Here is a 16,389-nt window from a genome sequence, read left to right as displayed (position 1 = left end):
AGTCCACCTGGAGGAGGGGGCGCCAGGCATCCCTCCCTCCTGCAGCACCTGGAAACTCTAGCTGGCTTCCCCACTCCCCCCACTCCTGTCTGTGGGGTGGCTCGGCCTGTTGCTCTGGTGGACAGGCTCTGGAGAAGAGAGACCAGGGGCCTTTCACCCTGATGAGCCAAAGAGAAAATCAGCCTCAGAAGATGGGGCTGTAGGAAAGTGTCCTGGTGGCCAACTAGGGCCGAGGGATACGTCTGCTGGGCAAGCTCGACTCAAGCCTCTCGACAGTGCCCAGAGGGAGGCCGGCACACTCTCCCCTCCAGGGCTCTACCTAGCTAATTCCCTCTGGCAGATGGGACTCTTCTGACTCCCACTCCTGACTGCTACAGGCAGAGAGGTGCCTGTGTGTGTGTGTTAATAGCTCAGTCCTGTCTGACTCTTTGGGACCTCATGGAATACAGCCTACCAGGCTCTTCTGTCCATGGAACTGTCCAGGCAAGAATACTGGAGTGAGTAGCCATTCCCTTCTCCAGGGTGAGAGGAGCCTACCCAGGCCTATTTGGGCTGCTCAGTGTCCAGTTCTGGGGGCCTACGGTTCTGGTGAACAGGATGGATGGGCAGGTAGCTGCAAGCCCCTGTGGTCAGCTCAATCTAGCACAGAGGGGCTGGACCCCGGGTAGCAGCAGGGGGCAAGGAGGTGGTACAAGGCCGGGAAAGCACACCTGTACACATCAGACCAAGTGCTGGGCAGCCATCAGTGCTTTCAAGACCCCAGACAGGCTGACCGGTAATTCATGTAGCCTTACATGGCCCAGCAGGACACTTCTCAAGCTGAGAGCTGCTGCTGGTGTGGGGACAGCCAAGGGAAAGTGGGAAGATCCCTTCTCTTCCCCTCAACTCTGACAGCCTAGGAAACACTACAGGAGAGGGACTGAGTCGGGCAGGGAATCCAGAGCTGGCCAGATACCAAACCTTCATCTTCCAAACACACCCAAGACCTTGCACTTTCGACCCAGGAGTGCTAACAAACAGCTACCCAGGTCACACAGCGCCCGAAGCCCAGCCCTCGCATGACCGCAATCTTAAGGCAAACATGGGACATAAACAAAAGGCAGGCAAGACGACCTCCCTTCTGGCCCTTCCCGCTCTAAACGTCCTAGGGAGACGGCCCCACACCAGAGAAAAAGAGACCCAACTTTAACCCTTGGAAACCCTGCACCGTGGGGAGGGAGGGTGTTTCCGGCTAAAAAGTCCTTCCCATGAAAGCTGTCCCTGCGACAGGTCAGCCCTGTGTCCCCAATCTCTCAGGGGAGGTGTCTGGGTGCCCAGGTGCCTCCAGCCAGCTCAGCTCCCCTCAGCCTGCCCTTGGCCTGCTTCTGCTCCTCTTTCAGAGCGAGTTTGCCCCCAGTCAGGGCCCAGCTCGCAGGGGCGGGGCGGGCAGCACCGCTTCCTCCCCGCCCCCAGCCCCAGGTGACACTCGGGCCTTTGTTCTACCTGCACACCTGGGCTCGGCAGCTCCTCCCCAGCCCTCTCAAGGCAGGCTGGCGGGCCGGGGGTGGGGCGGGTGGCCCGCAGGTGCTGGGGAGAGGCCCCTCACTTCTCTCACTTTCGATTTAGGCGCGGGAGCCGCGCGGGGAAGCCAGGTGGGTTACACGCGCACAGAAACCCGCAATCCCGCCCGACGACACAGGCCAGCCTGGACGCAGAGCTGAGGCCTGACAGGTGACAGCCCGTGGGCAGGGGGCGGTGACCCCGGGAAGCCCAGACTCCGCGCAGCCCGGCGGGTGGTGGGGAAAAGTAAAGAGGTGCCGAGCAAGCGGGGAGAGGGGGCATGCGAGCGCGGGGACCACAGCGGGCCGCGGCAGACGGACTGCGGGCTCCGGAGCCCAGAGGTAAGGAGGCGGTCCAGAGGGCTGCGGCGAGTGGCAGCCCCCAGAGGGCAGGAGTGCAGGGCAGGGAGCGAGGGGCGGGCCCGGGGGAGCGGCCACGAGCCGGCACCCCGCCGTCCCGGCCCGTCGGTGGACGCTCACCTGGGCGTGCGCAGCGCGGCGGGGTCTCGGCGGTCCAGCACGCCGGGCACGCAGTTCGTGAGCTCGGTCCAGTCGGCGTGCAGCCCGCAGCTCCAGCCCGTGGAGAAACGGGAGAAAAGCCAGGTCTCGCGGCGGTTGGGCCGGTAGCAGGTGCACTTTTTCTGGCCTGGCCGGCAGTCGCAGGGCACCTCCAGGCGCACGTTCTGCACGAGGTGGCGGCCAAAGGTGGTGCCGCCCGTTTTCTGGATGTGCAGGAAGACGATCACGTCGTCGCCCTTCATGTCGAAGTGCAGCGAGCGCTCCAGCTCGCGCACCGGGAAGTAGTACTTCTTCTCGTAGTGCGGGTCGGGCGTGGGGAAGAGATCCAGGTCGTCGGGCGGCGCGCGGCCGCCGGGCGCGCCCAGGCTCAAGCCCGGGCCCGCGTACTGGTAGAGAATGAGCATGAAGCACGCCGAGCCCACCACCACCAGCAAGAACTTGCTGGCGCGCTCAACCATGGTCCTGCCGCCGGCGCGCCGCCGCCGCATGTGTCACCATCGCCAGCGGCCCGGGCGCGGGGCGCGGGGCCTGGGGGGCGGGGGGGCGCGGGCGCAGCTGCTCTGCCGCCACCGCCGCTGCCCGCGCTCCGGCCCGGCCCGGCTACTCGGCGCCCAGGCCGCCCGCAGCGGCGCGCGCCCCGGCCCTTCGCGGCGCCATGGCTGCTCTCTGCCCGGCCCCCGCCCTCCGGCCCGACCCCGCTGGGCTCCGGCTCGGCTCCGGCCCTGCCCCGGCTCGCGCCCCCTGCGGCCCCACGCCGGTCACTCGGCTCCGCTCCGCGCCTCGGCCAGAACGCTCTGCGCCGCCCCGCGCGCCGCCGCGTCTCCGCAGTCCGCCGCCGCCCCGCCCAGGCCCGCCCCCGGCCCGCCCCCGCCGCGCCTCTTGCCGTCGCCGCCCGAGTAGATCCTCGGCCCCGCCCACAGAGATCCGGGGCTGCAGGCGGGTCCGACCCGGCGCTCGGACGCTGGTCTCTGGCCTTATCGAGGCCCATCTGAGACGGGTAGCGAGAACCGGGAACTGACTGATGTCCGCAGAGGCGTGGGGAGCGACTGGAGAAACGTGTAGCGGGGCGCAGATGGCCCTTCTGGGGTGCGTGGGGGGCGGGGGCTCGCGGCGACGGGTTCGTGTGGGGACTGAGTCCCCCTTCCCGCTTCACGGGAGGGAACGCCTTGACTTTGCAAGCCGGCCGCTTTGAAGTTCCAAACGCGAGGGGTCGGGGGCTGGATGGACTTGGTGGGATCTGGGGGCGGTGGGTCAGGGCGCGGGTCGCTAAAGGAAAAGGGAAGGTTGGGGGCGGGGAGCCTGGGGTCCACGACGGCAGTCGACCTTCCTCCTCTATCCCCGGCACCCCGGCTTTGGGACCTTGACCCAGAGCCCCTCGCGGAGAGATGCTGAAGTGTCCGCGGAAGACTTCGGGCAGCCTTGTGCAGTCTTTCGTTCTTTAGCCAACGTGCATTTTTTCCTCCTAGTTTAATTATAATCTCAATGAGAAAGTTATAAAAAGTTGAGCCAATATTTAAAGTTGTGAGCGTCCACAAAAACATTTCAACTTCTGGCTTTGGCACATGGGTCAGAGGGTCTGGCTGCTGGGCCTTTCCTGTCCGTGGTGGTGGCCCACCGCCCCCGCGGGCCTCTCTCCTGGTTAGCCCAGCCTGCCCCCACGCCTTCCAGCTTGGGCCCTGAGCCGCACACCCTGCGCTTTCCTCGGAACCACACAGCCTGGTCCTGACTGGGCTCAGACGCTCTGGCGTCTTCATGGAACAGGAAGTGCGCCAGATTGTGAAATGACCTGTTGAGAGTCCCTGCCCTGCCTCGCTGAGGGTGGGCGCTAGTGTTTGGACTCAGGTCCAGTGGTCTCAGAGCGATTCCACCTGTCAGGCCTGGGTTCAAATGTCCGCATAAACCTCTGCCAGGGCCTTCCCTGGTTTCTGTGATGTGGGTCCTGAAGAGGCTTTGTGAGGATTTATTGTGTCAATCATATTACAACTAAACTGTTGAAAATATTAATATATAAAATCATACCAGAAATCCCTTCTGGAAGCAAACCCAGAGAACTGGAAAACCAACCACTGACACCCCCAAACCCAACTAAGAGGGGAGCACGCTATTTTCAGAAGGGCTGAAGGCTCATCTGCTCTGCTGCAGCACCCTGAATACAATACAGGGTGACCTAGGGCCCACTGGGAGTGTGGTGGGGTGGCCAGTCCCCAGTGTGACCCAGGGCCTCAAAATCCCTGCCCCCTCTGTAGCTACTTTCAAACTATCTGGTCCCGGAGCCCTGTGGGTGGCCTGGTTAGCCTTCTCCAGTGAGGATCCATTCTTGCCAGGAGTGGAGGCTGGCGCAGAGGAGAACCTGGGGCCGCCTGCCTGTCTGCAGTCACGTGACCCCGTTTTGGCCTGAGGCCTGAGGAGCCTTCCTGCAGGACCCGGGAGGCGGCAGTCCAGACTTGGAGCGCAGCGCTGACCTGGGTCCGCCCAGCGGTGTCCTTACCCAGATGCCAACACTCTCTCATGTGGTGAATCGTGATTAAGTCTGCTCTTTATCCAGAACCACTGGGTACCAGTTACTGTAGCTGTGTCGTTTCTGATCCCATCAGCAAGTCTGCAGAGAAGACCTTGACACACATTTTACAGAAAAGAAAGCTGAGGTCCGAGAGGTGAAGATGTTGGCCAAGATCTCATGGGTGGCCGGTGGTCTCTCTTCCTGACCCACGAGAGCAGGGTGCACAAAACCTGAGCAAAAGCCTCCCCCTCAGGCACCCTGCTCCGTCAGCCCTGGGTGTCTAGGCCCCCTGTGGAGATCCCAGGTGTCCCCCAGGCCTGGCTGAGCTCCTTTCTTGTGAAGTCAGCAGAGCTGGGATTCTGATCCTGGCCTGTCTGGCGCTTACTCACCCCTACACTCCACTCAGCTCCTGAGATCAGGGGCCAAGGCTGGAGTGGGGCTCAGAGAGAGGTCTGGAAGGACCACTCCTCAGCTCCTCATGGTGATCTCTGCTGCCACATGGGAATATGGTCCAGAATGTTCACAAGCAACCTGGACTGTTACCGAAAGGCCACCAAACCATCTGTGCTCGGCCTGTGGCCTCATCTTGTGACAATCTGATTGTTCCAGTGGAGAAACTGAGGCCCAGAGAGGGTAGAGAGTCCCAGTACAGGGTCCCCAGTGGGTGGTTGCCCTGCCCATAGCTGCCTGACCCATGGATTAGCAGCTCCCCCAGGGAAGCTGGAGGCCTCACTGGTGGCTCAGTGGTAAAGACTCTGCCTGCTAAGCCGGAGACAGGAGTTTGATCCCTGGGTCAGGAAGATCCTCTAGAGAAGGAAATGGCAGCCCACTCCAGTATTCTTGCCTGGGAAATCCCATGGACAGAGGAGCCTGGTGGGCTACAGTGCATGGAGTTACAAAGAGTCAGACATGACTTAGTGATTAAACAACAATAGGGAAGCTGTTTAATCCAGCTTTGTTTCTGCCGGAATGGTCATAGGGAACCCCATATTTAGCTTAGAAGCCCTTTCTTCATAGAAATTCTCTTCAGGGGGAAGAAACTCTTCCTAGGTGGCCATAGGATTTTACTGTTTTTCCCTTTAAGTGCTGCACACACACATTATGAGAGCCCACGGCTGTCGGGGAGTTTCTCCATCTCAGAGTTGAGTCAGAGGAGCCGTGGATGGAGTCAAATTGCTTCAGTGACTCAGTGGACCTTCGGGAAGGGAGGAATCCAGACTTTCCCTCGCCCCAGCCTAAGCCTCATCATGCCCATCATCCCCTGACAAGCTGGCAGAGACACACGCACCAAGGGGCAGTGTGCGTTTCGTGTGAGGTCGCAGCATCGCCAGGTGCCTGGCGCTCAGGGGGATCCTCCTCAGCCACTGTTTCCTTTGTTTCCCCACTTGATCAGCTTGGTAGCCAAGATTCCCCGTAGTTCTAAGATCGGGTATGAGTATAAGGAGGGCTAATAGTTTGCTGGATGCAGCGCCCAGCCTTGAGTATTTTCAGGGTTCAGGGAAAAGCAGTCGCCGCCCTCCCGTCTGTGACTTTCTTTGTCCTCTGAATATTCACTTTATAAAGTCTTTAATGTATAATTTCTGGCTTAATGTAGAAGAAAGGGGAAAGAACATGGCTAATGGTAGGATGTGATGATCAAATAAAAACAAGTCACTGTACGTTTGCTTTGGGAAAGTGCAAGAAGTGAGACGATTCAGGCTTTAGGAATAAAATGTAATTTCCTTTGAGCCTAAAATAGCCTTAAGAATCCAAACGCAAGCTTTCCCTCCCTCGCTGCCGTGTGTCCTCAGAGTCTGAGAACCAGGAGATCAATCTACGGCGCCCCTCTCTCCCGGGCTTGTAGTTCCACCGAAGGGCGCGTGGGGGCAGCGCCGCGGCCACGCGCCCGCCTGCCGGCCGTGCTCAGCATTGACATTGCGGGACAGGGGGATTTTCCACACTTGATTCCCTCCTTCTCTGTCGGCCGGTCGCCTATTGTTGTTTCTGAGGCGGGTGGAGGAAGGCAACCCGCCTGTGTCCTCAGACCCTTCTCCGGGGATGGCCCCGCTTCCCACGGAGGGGCGGAGAGAGAGCGGGGTTTGTCTGGGGACAAACTTTTAGAGCCGACCCTGGATCGCGGTGGAATCGGCGTAGCTGCGGTTAACCCCGCCTCGGGGGATGGGAGACGCCCGTCTTGACCCCAGTGGGTCTGGGTGGGTGGGGGTGCCAGGGGCTGAGTTGGGCGTCTCACGGGCACTCTGGTTTAACCTCGCCTCTATGAAGGCTTCTCTCTGCAGGGGTCCCCACTCTGCTTGCTCCATCTGTGCCTCCAGTCTTGGCCCCATCTACCCTCTCCCCTGGTCTGAGGAGTCCTTCCTGCCGGTCTAAGGTGTCCTCCTCCAGGAGCCTTCTCACCTGCCCCTTACACCGCAGGACTGTCCCCTTGTCCAGGGCTGGCTGGCACTGCAGGCTCTGCGCAGTACCCCCTTCCTTTTATCCCAACCCAGGGTTATGGGTTGAAGGGCAGTCCCCACCTCTGCCTGAACTTTGGAAGCTTTGGGGCCTGTCCGATCTGGGGGAGGGGCGCCCGAGAGCCGCACTCTCTCTTTGCGTGTCTTGAGTGCTCAGTGGCCAGTGTCTGGAGGGCAGAGCAGAGCCTGACAAGCAGGACTCTGTAAATGCCATTCTGAGATGAAAATGAATTAGTCCGCATCCTCTCCGTGCCCCTGAAAGCTGAAGTTTGTGAACTAGCTGTGGCCCAGGGGGAGATGGGTGTGAGTGACTCTTCTGCAGCTCCTGCCTGGGTCAGGGCTGCTGACAGCTCCTGCCTGGGAGCTTGGCCTGCTCCTCTGCCTGGTCCCTGCTGTGTAGAGGGGACTGATGGGGGGGCAGGGGAAGGCAGGGACCCACCTGGCCTAAGATCCATTTCTGAGTCTCTCTCCCCAGCTGGCCCACAGGACAGCTGTGAGGCCCACCCTCCTCCCTGGTGGGCCCTTCGTCTGCCTGCCTCAGGTTGTCGACAGGGCCATGTCCAGCCAGCTTGGGGAGGCGTGGATGGGCATCACGTTATTCTGAGGGCATTGTCCCCTTTCTTCTATGTGGAAACTTCTCATAAAGGGACACACCTTTGGAAATTCCAGGGCAAAGGAAGGGTGACGTGAGAAGTGTCTGTGTGTCCAGCTCCAAATGGGACCTCATTCCAGATTCATATGATTTTTTTCTTCCCAGAAGGGGCCCTGGCCTAGCTGGTGTCGGGGGAGCCGCCTGGAAGGGCAGTGAATATCCCCTGGGGGGACAACGACCCTTTGGAGGGCAACATGGAACAGATGGGGGTGAGCCCCCAGGACCATGGCTGGGGGCCGGGGCATGGGGCGGGGGTGAGGGAGGGTGTGTCCAGGGCCACGATGCCTCACAAAGCTGGGAGGTGTGTGGTCAGCACCCTCCACTCCATGCGAGGCTTGTAACCAGCTTGCGGCTCTCTGTCACCAGCTCAGCTGGTCACCTCTCACTTAGTGTGTGCCCCTCACCAACTTCTCTGGGAGCCTCGTGGGGGTGTGTTTCCCACTTTTGCTTCAGCCGTCCTTCCTGCCGGATAATGGCCTGCTCCTCCTGTCTCTGCCTCTTTTTTTTTTTAAACAGATTCTTTTGTTACTTTAGGCAGTTATTTAAGATTCACCCTCCTGATAGATTCAAGTTGGTGTGACATTTGGTTGATTTTTCTAATGGCAGCTTCTCTCTGTGACAGGCCCAGGGCCGTCAGTGGGGCCTTGAGCCAGGGTGGGGACACAGAAGTGGGGATGCTGGCAGCTTTACGGAGAGGGCGGGGTGGCAGCGAGGGTCCCTGGGCTGCTGCTAGTGTGGGCGGCCTGCCCCAGCAGCAGGTGGGGAGGGGGCTGGTCTGTCCTGGAGGCTGGACCCTGGAAGGCATGGCTGCTCTGTTCCCCCGAGCCAGCGTCTGGGACCTGACTGGCCACAGTGCCCACTCCCGGCTCTGCAGTGACCACCTGTCTCTCCAGATGGGAATGTTCTTGCCACTCATTTTTCTCTCTTCACTTCTTTAACCCCTTCTTGCACAGAGGAGTGTTTTGTGACCCAGGCCTAACCAGGCCCTGGCCGAGGGGTTCTGAGCAGCTAGTAGGAGGCAGGCGACACCCTTCTGGGCACCACAGGAGGGATGAAGGTGCTCTTCCCTGGCCACAGCATCAACTTCAACTCTGTGGCTGCTAGGGGGCAGGGGTGACATTGTGGGTGGGATGAAGTGGGACATCCGCCTGGATGAGGCCTGGGCTGTGGACGAGGCCCGGCGGAGGCTGCATGCAGCGGATGGTCAGGAGAGGGGTCTGCTTCTGGCTCAAGCAGGCAGCAGAGCCTGGCAAGCACAGCACAGACCCGCTGGCCCCGGGTGGTCAGCCTGCTTCTGTGCCCAGAACCAGCCCGACCAGCCTCTCAGGCAGCTTCTCATGGAATCTGTCAGCGCACACAGCAACTTTTCAGGCAAGTCTGGCTGTTGCCCCCATCTCTACAGATGAAAGTGAGACTCGGGGAGGCCAGGCCAAGGCCACAAGGCCAGCTAGAGGAGGAGGCAGGCAGGGAATGGAGGGCTTTCTCTGCAAGGCAGGGAGAGGCTGCCCATCAGAAGAGTAGGCTTGGGGAAGGGGGCCGCCTGCAGACTCTGGCTGCCCTGGGGCTGGGTAAGAGCTTCCTTGGGGACTTTTGGCTTTTGGGTGACCAAGGCTTGGGACACTCCTTCACTCCTCAGGCTGGTCCCTTGAGGCCCCCTGGGCTGGGATCCCAAGGAGGAAGGTCTCCACCTCTGCCATATAAAAACAGTGGGGCTTCTAGGAATCAGAGTGCTGTGTTCACTTCTCAGCTCTGTCCAACCAGCTGTGTGACCCAGGGCAGGTTTCTTAACTTCTCTGAGCCTAGATGACTTCATAGGATTGTTGTAAGGAATAAGTGAACTAACATACATCAGGGGCTAAAGATCCAGGTAAACACTCCATTGAATACAGACCACCAGCTGCTCTCATGTGCTGGCTTCCTCAGGACATTATCTTATCCAGTTCTCTCAGCTGCCCTATGGGCACCATTGTACCCTGGCAGAGAGGGTCCCATCACAGCTGGGAAAGTCTAGGCTGAACCAGTGTAAGTACTTGGCCAAGGTTGCAATGTTACCTTCCTGGTGAGAACTGTGGCTAAGGGTCCTGTCACTTTCCCACTTCTGGGCAGCCAGCCCTGGGAGAATTCAAGAACTTGGTTCTGGGTTGGGGTCTAGCCTTCCCCTCCCACTGGGCTGGCCCAACTCTCCCTGGTGTGGCAGGTTTGGGACTCCCGTGTTCCCGCCCTGGGACTCCACCGAGTGGGCCTCCAGGCTCTTGTTTCCCTCACACAGCCTCCATCACGTCCTCATGGGAATAAGACGTTTTGAATATGTTAACACACCCATCTTATTTGCACCCTGTGGTCCTGACATCTCTCTCGTTTGCTGGAGGCATCCTCTTGCCTTGGGCAGTTTGGGCATGCAGGAGGAATCTTCAGCTTCAGAACTCCAAAATGAGGCTTTCTGACTTTGCACTTGGCCAGTTGGCTTGATGGAGAAGGAAATGGCAACCCACTCCAGTATTCTTGCCCGGGAAATCCCCAGGACAGAGCAGCCTGGCCGGCTATAATCCTTAGGATCTCAAAAGAGTAGGACACGACTTAGTGACTAAACACAAACAAGTTGGCTTAAAAGGCAAACTTCACTGAGAGACACAGATGTTCTAAATCTTTTATCTTTAACATTTCAAGATGAAAGTAGGTGTTTGTGAATGCTGAGGTGTCTGTGAGGGGCCCAGTTGCTTCAGAGCTGCTTGGTGGGGTAGTCTGCTCTGTAAGGCAGCCTGTGCCAACAGGGGCAGGCCCCAGTAGGGTAGAATTTGTTCTCCTAAGGAGCCTTTGGTTTCTTTGTGGCTGAGAGGGGGCCCAGAGGCTTCTGGTGTCCCTTCTAGGGATATAGAACTTGCCTGTACCCCAGAGCAAGGTGGCTTCCCCTGGGCCATCTGGGGCCAGGCTATTTTGGTGACAGGCAGGTCTGGGGCTGCAGCAAGGCCCATGCCCATGCATGCGGGGCGCCCCACCAGCCTTCCCTTGCAGGACGATGGCCAGATCCACCCCAGCAGCCAGCCCGCTTCCTGTGCATCTCATGTGCTCTCTTGCTCTGGGCCCTCCTAGACTCCTATGAATTCAGAATTCTGAAAGAATTTACTTGAGCCATGCAAGTAGAGATCAGGTTGTCCAAAGGGAGGGTTTGAGGGTCACAGTATGATGAGAGACACAATTTGAATGACTTATGGAACTTGCTTTTAATATGCTGGAATATGCTTCTGTGGAGAGGGAGTGCCTATGAAACATGATGGGTGTGGGTTGCTCTCTGTAGATGTTGCTAACTGATGAGCAGGAGCAAGTTCATTATACTATGCTCTCTACTTCTGTGTGAATTTCTACTTTTCAAAAACAAAAGCTAAAAATTAAAATAAAGACTTAACAATGATTGGATCAGACTAGAATGACCGGATGGGGCTAAATCAGGGGTTCTCTGCTGTAACCCTGGCATGGGGCTGTCAAGCAGATTGGAGCAGATGGAGAAATCAAAAGCAATGCTTCAACTTCTGGTCTGGACCTGTTTCTTCCTACTGCTTCCTGCTAAGTACAGCTACGAACCCTGGAAAAGCATAGGAAACCACCTAAGGGGGCTTCTGGGAGGTGGAAGGGGAGGGTAAGCTAGTGTGAGACCCCAGGACTGGAGGGCAGCACAGGGCAGGGCCACACACAGACCCCCTGTGACAGAGGAAGGGACCCGGGCTTGGTATGTCCTGCCCCAAGACTGGGAACATAAGGAGCCTGGATGGGCTCATCCTGCTCCCAGAAGACTGGCAGTGGGCCGGTCAGCACCAGGAGGAGAGTCGCTGGGGAGGTCCCTGACAGTGAGCGGTCAGGTGAGATGCTCTCTTTTCCTGCTGGGCCTCCACTCTTTCCCGTCCTCCCCACCAGCCCACAGTAAGGGAGAGCTCCACCTCCACAAGGGACCCCATCCTGGGGAAACCCCATCTGCCTGTCTAGCATCAGCAGCAACCAATGGGAGCTCCAGCAGCATGGGTTTTAACAGACAGAAATAGTCCTGTCAGTCGCTAAAAAGTAGATTCTTATTGGAAACCCAGGCCATAATGGTAGGCCAGAACCTCCAGGCTAAATCTAAATTGGTGACTGCTGTGGTGAAATATAGGATCATATAGTCGCCAAACATAATAAGGAAAATGTCAAGAATATCATAACAGTCAGGCATCATACAATGAATCAGGAAAATCACAACTTGAATATATTAAAAAAAAAAATCAATGCCAACTCAGGATCAGATGTTGGAATTGTCTGGCAAGGATTTTAAAGCAGTAACCATAAGAATGCTTCAACAAGCAATTACAATCAATTACCAAATTTTCTTGAAGCAAGTGAAGAAAACAGAAAATCTCAGCAAAGAAATCAGTTTTAAAAGCTATACCTGAAAAATGCAATTACAGAAAAATTTTTAAAAGTCCACTTGTTTCGGTAAGTACTACAGTTTGATGACAGAGGTTAGGAAATCAGTGAATGTGAGGACAGAACAATAGAATTCATCCAATCTGAGCAAAAGAGGGAAAATGGACTGAAACGAACAAACAAAACATCCCAAACAGAAAGCCTCAGGGACCCACTGAACGACAAGAGATCCAACCTTCGCATCATGTATCGTTGGAGTCCCACTGGAGAAGTACAGTGAGCTTAAGAGTACTTGGAGAAATAATGACTGACTGTATTTGTCAAAATACAAAACCATACAGACTCATGAAGCTGAGTGAGCCCCAAATAAGAGAAATCCAAAGTAATTTGTGTCAAGACATGTCATCATTGAACTTGTGAAAATAAAAGTAAATTCTTTGTAGTGGTCAAAAAGAACCTTGCTCTTTTTTTTTTCCTTGGGATTTCCTGAAACTCATTAAAAAACAAAACAAAACAAAACACTTTTCCTGGTTATTTTGGTGTTTCTTTTGATTTTGAAACATTACTTCTAGGTTAATGAGTAATATATGGTGATTGCAAGAAAATTAAGCATATTATTTATTAAAGAGAGAATCACTACAATCCCACCACTCAGCAGACACCACCATTCGTGTTTTGATATTTGTATTTCCAGACTTTTTTCTACGTACACAAATGCATATGAACAAACATTTTAGCTAAAATGTAATCATAAAATGCATATCATTCTATAATTTCCTTTTTTACCTTAAAAACATATTGTGAACCTCTTTCCTTGTCAAGAAGCATGCAAGTATATCATTGTTCTTAATGTAGAATTTCCTTGTATGAATAGACACAATTTCAATAACCACACATGTTGAAAGTGTAGGTTACCCTGTTTTATATTTTATAATATAAATACTAAATATTTATATTATTTTCTCAACAGTAAATAATATTGTGATGAATATTATTCTATGTATATCTTGGTGCATTCATCTGATTATTGCCTCAGAAATTCAGAAATTTTGAATTTTGAAGTCAAAGGATACGTGTAGTTTAAGGCTTTTGATAATGGTCCGTAGTTTGTCCTCCAAAGAGTTCTGCCCATGAATTTTTCTGCCAACAGTGTGTGAGAAAACTAGTTCTGAGGACTTCATCATTGTTTGCTCGACTTCAGTCCCAGACAGGATGGCTTTCCTACCGTTAGAGTCTAAGTGTTCCTAGCATATCCTGCCATTAGGGGCTCATCCCTGACTTGACTTGCAGATCCCTCTTGAAATATTTTTTCCTCGAAAATCCGAATAGCCCTCACTGTCTTCAGGTCTCTCCCGAGATACTGTTTGATTAGAAGTGCCTTCCTGATTCATCTCATGTAAAAGAGCCACCCCCTCCCCCCATCATCTCCTTTCCTGTTCTTTCAGGCCTCCCTCTCTGTCCCCTTGTCTTGCCCATACCTGGCCCTAAGTGCAGAGATTGCCAGTTCACCCTTCAATTCCAGCTCCCAGGGGTACATACAGATGGTGCATGTAGAAGATGCTGAACAGATATTTATTAAATGAAGGCCTCGTTATTTTCAAACTGTAGTAGGCTGACAGGTGATAAATGGTATCTCACTGTTTTAATTTGTATTTATTCAAGTACTATTTACAATGAGCCGTTTTCATTCATTTTGGTCATATATATTTTTCCTTTTGCAAGTTACCCATTCATTGAACAGCATTAAATACTGAAATGAAAAAAAACAAAAACAAAAATAAAAAACCTTTTCACCCCAGATCATACAAATATTGAAGTGATAATGAGAATATTGTGAACAACATTATGCCAGGAATTCAACAACTTAGATGAAACTGACAAATTCCTTGAAAACTGCAAATTACTGAAACATACAAGAATAGAAAGTCTAAATAACCCTATGTCTATCATAGACATTAAACTTATAATTAAAAATTTTCCTACAAAGAAAACTCTAGGCCCAATGGTTTCTTCAGGAAATTCTATCAAATATTTGTGGAAGCACTGTCAATCTGACAAAACTCTTTGCAGGAAATAAAGGAGGAGGGAATGTGTCTCAAATCATTTTATAAGACCAGCTTGACCCTGATACCGAAACTTGACCAAAAATTATAATTAGACTAATATCTCTCATAAACATATATGCAAAAATTCTTAGCAGAATATTAGCAAGAAATCAGCAGTACTAGAAAGAGCACCATATAATGATCAAGTGGGGTTTATGTCAGGGATAAAAAGAACTCTATCCCTTTAATATTAATTACGAAATAAATCAATGTAACTCACCACCATAAAGTGATGAATAAAGAAAACTAAATGACTAAAGGATAAACAATGTATCATTATTTTTAAAAATGCAGAAAAAATGTGATGAAATTCAACATATATTCATTATAAAAGAATCTCTGCTACCTACAAATAGAAGAGAATGTCTTCAATCTTATAAAGAAGGCATACTAAAACTACACAAGTGAGATGAAAAATGCTCAAAAACAACATTAAAATACCTGTGAATAAATCTGATGAAAGATGAACATGACCTTCATGCTGAAAACTGCACAAACATTGTTGAGAGAGATTAAATAAGGGTCAAGGTAATGGAGAGATACACCACGTTCGTGGATCAGAGTTCACAGTATCAAGAAGATGCCAGTTTTCTCCAAATTGGTTTATGGGCTCAGCACAACACCAAACAAAATTCCATGCAGTCATTTTGGAGAAGGCTGATTTTAAACTTCATATGAAAAAGTAAAGGATGTAGATGAGCCACAGTGTCTTGTAAAAGAGTGATATGAAAGAGGCGCATACTTGGTTTAGAACTTCCAGCTGCAGTAACCGAGGGGGTATAGGGTGCCATAGGGATAGATGAATGGAACCGTGGAACAGAACAGAGAGCTGGGAAATAGACCTATGTAATGTGGTCAACTGATTTTTAAAAAAAATTTCCTCCTTTTCTCCATGCCCCAAACCTTAGTATTCACTATTTCACTTTCTGTTACTATGAGTTTGGAGTTTTAAAAGAATACACCGCATGTAAGTGAGGTCATACAACATGTTTATGTGTCTGGCTTATTTCACTAGCGTAATGTCCTCCAGGTTCATATATATTGTCACAAGTGACAGGATTTCCTTCTCTTTGAAGGCTGAGTAACATTCTGTTTTCTATGTGAAGCACATTTTCTTTATCCATTCGTCTGTGGACAGATATTTAGGCTGTTTCCGTATCTCGGCTACAGTGAACACAGGGCGGCAAAGGCCTTTGTCTTTCAGTTGATTCTTTATCAAGGAGCTAAATTAATTCAAAGGGGAAAGGAACACATTAAACATATGATGCTGAAACAAACCAGATATTTGTATGAAACAGTGCCACTCAGAAAATAATTCAAAACTTCATCTAAATGTGGCCTTAGAACCATCAGTCTTCTAGAAGGAAAACAGGAGACGATTTAAAACTTTGAGGAAGACAAAGACACTGACCGGATTAGCACAAAAAACGTGAACCATAAATCAAAAAATAATAACCGGACATCATCAAGAGCATCGAAAGATTCTATAAGAAAAAATTAGCAGGCAAGCTACAGATGAGGAAAACATTAGCATGATATGGATATCTGATAAAGGATTCATATTTATAATATGCGCTGAAGAATTCCTAAAAACCATTAATATTCAGACAATCCAAACTAAAATGGGCAAAGAGTTGTAGACAGTTCACGAAAGAAGACATATAAGTGGCCAATAAGCACTTACGAGATGCTTAATATTAGTAGTCATCCAATAAAAGCAAATTAAAACCACGCAGAGTTCCCACTATATACCTGCTGCTGCTGCTGAGGCACTTCAGTCGTGTCCGACTCTGTGCGACTCCAGAGACGGCAGCCCACCAGGCTCCCCCGTCCCTGGGATTCTCCAGGCAAGGACACTGGAGCGGGTTGCCATTTCCTTCTCCAACCAGTATACCTACTAGGTTAGCTATAACTTCTAGATCAGTATATAGCGGTAACTGAGAATATAAAGTATGGAGTAACTGAAACTCTCATACGTTATACATGGGTGTGTAAAATAGGATGGCAGTTCCTTATGAAGCTAAATAAACACTTATGACCTGGCAATTCCACTCCTAGGGACTTAAAAAAGCCTTGCACATAAATGCACCTTACAGTTTTATTCAAATTACCAAACTCTGGAAATATCCTAAATCCATTCATAGGTGAATGAATTAAACAATTTTGTTATATAGTTTTGGAATGCTACTTACCAATAACATGAGCTATTGATATACATATCTCTGTGGTTGAA

General features: G+C 52.2%; 1 protein-coding gene across 1 annotated transcript in view; it reads right to left on the bottom strand.

Annotated features, from left to right (window-relative positions):
* HS6ST1 (heparan sulfate 6-O-sulfotransferase 1) overlaps positions 1–2,545 on the bottom strand; it is a 39,687-nt gene extending 37,142 nt beyond the window's left edge. The window contains exon 1 of the mRNA XM_068967894.1: positions 2,019–2,545. Coding sequence (XP_068823995.1) covers positions 2,019–2,545 — 527 coding nt within the window. The remainder of the gene's footprint in view (positions 1–2,018) is intronic.
* Between the last annotated feature and the right edge of the window lie 13,844 nt (positions 2,546–16,389).

Source organism: Capricornis sumatraensis, chromosome 3 (assembly GCF_032405125.1).
Source record: "Capricornis sumatraensis isolate serow.1 chromosome 3, serow.2, whole genome shotgun sequence".
NCBI lineage: Eukaryota > Metazoa > Chordata > Mammalia > Artiodactyla > Bovidae > Capricornis > Capricornis sumatraensis.
Note: the sequence above shows the minus strand (reverse complement) of the source record. Positions and strands in the feature narration are given on the sequence as shown.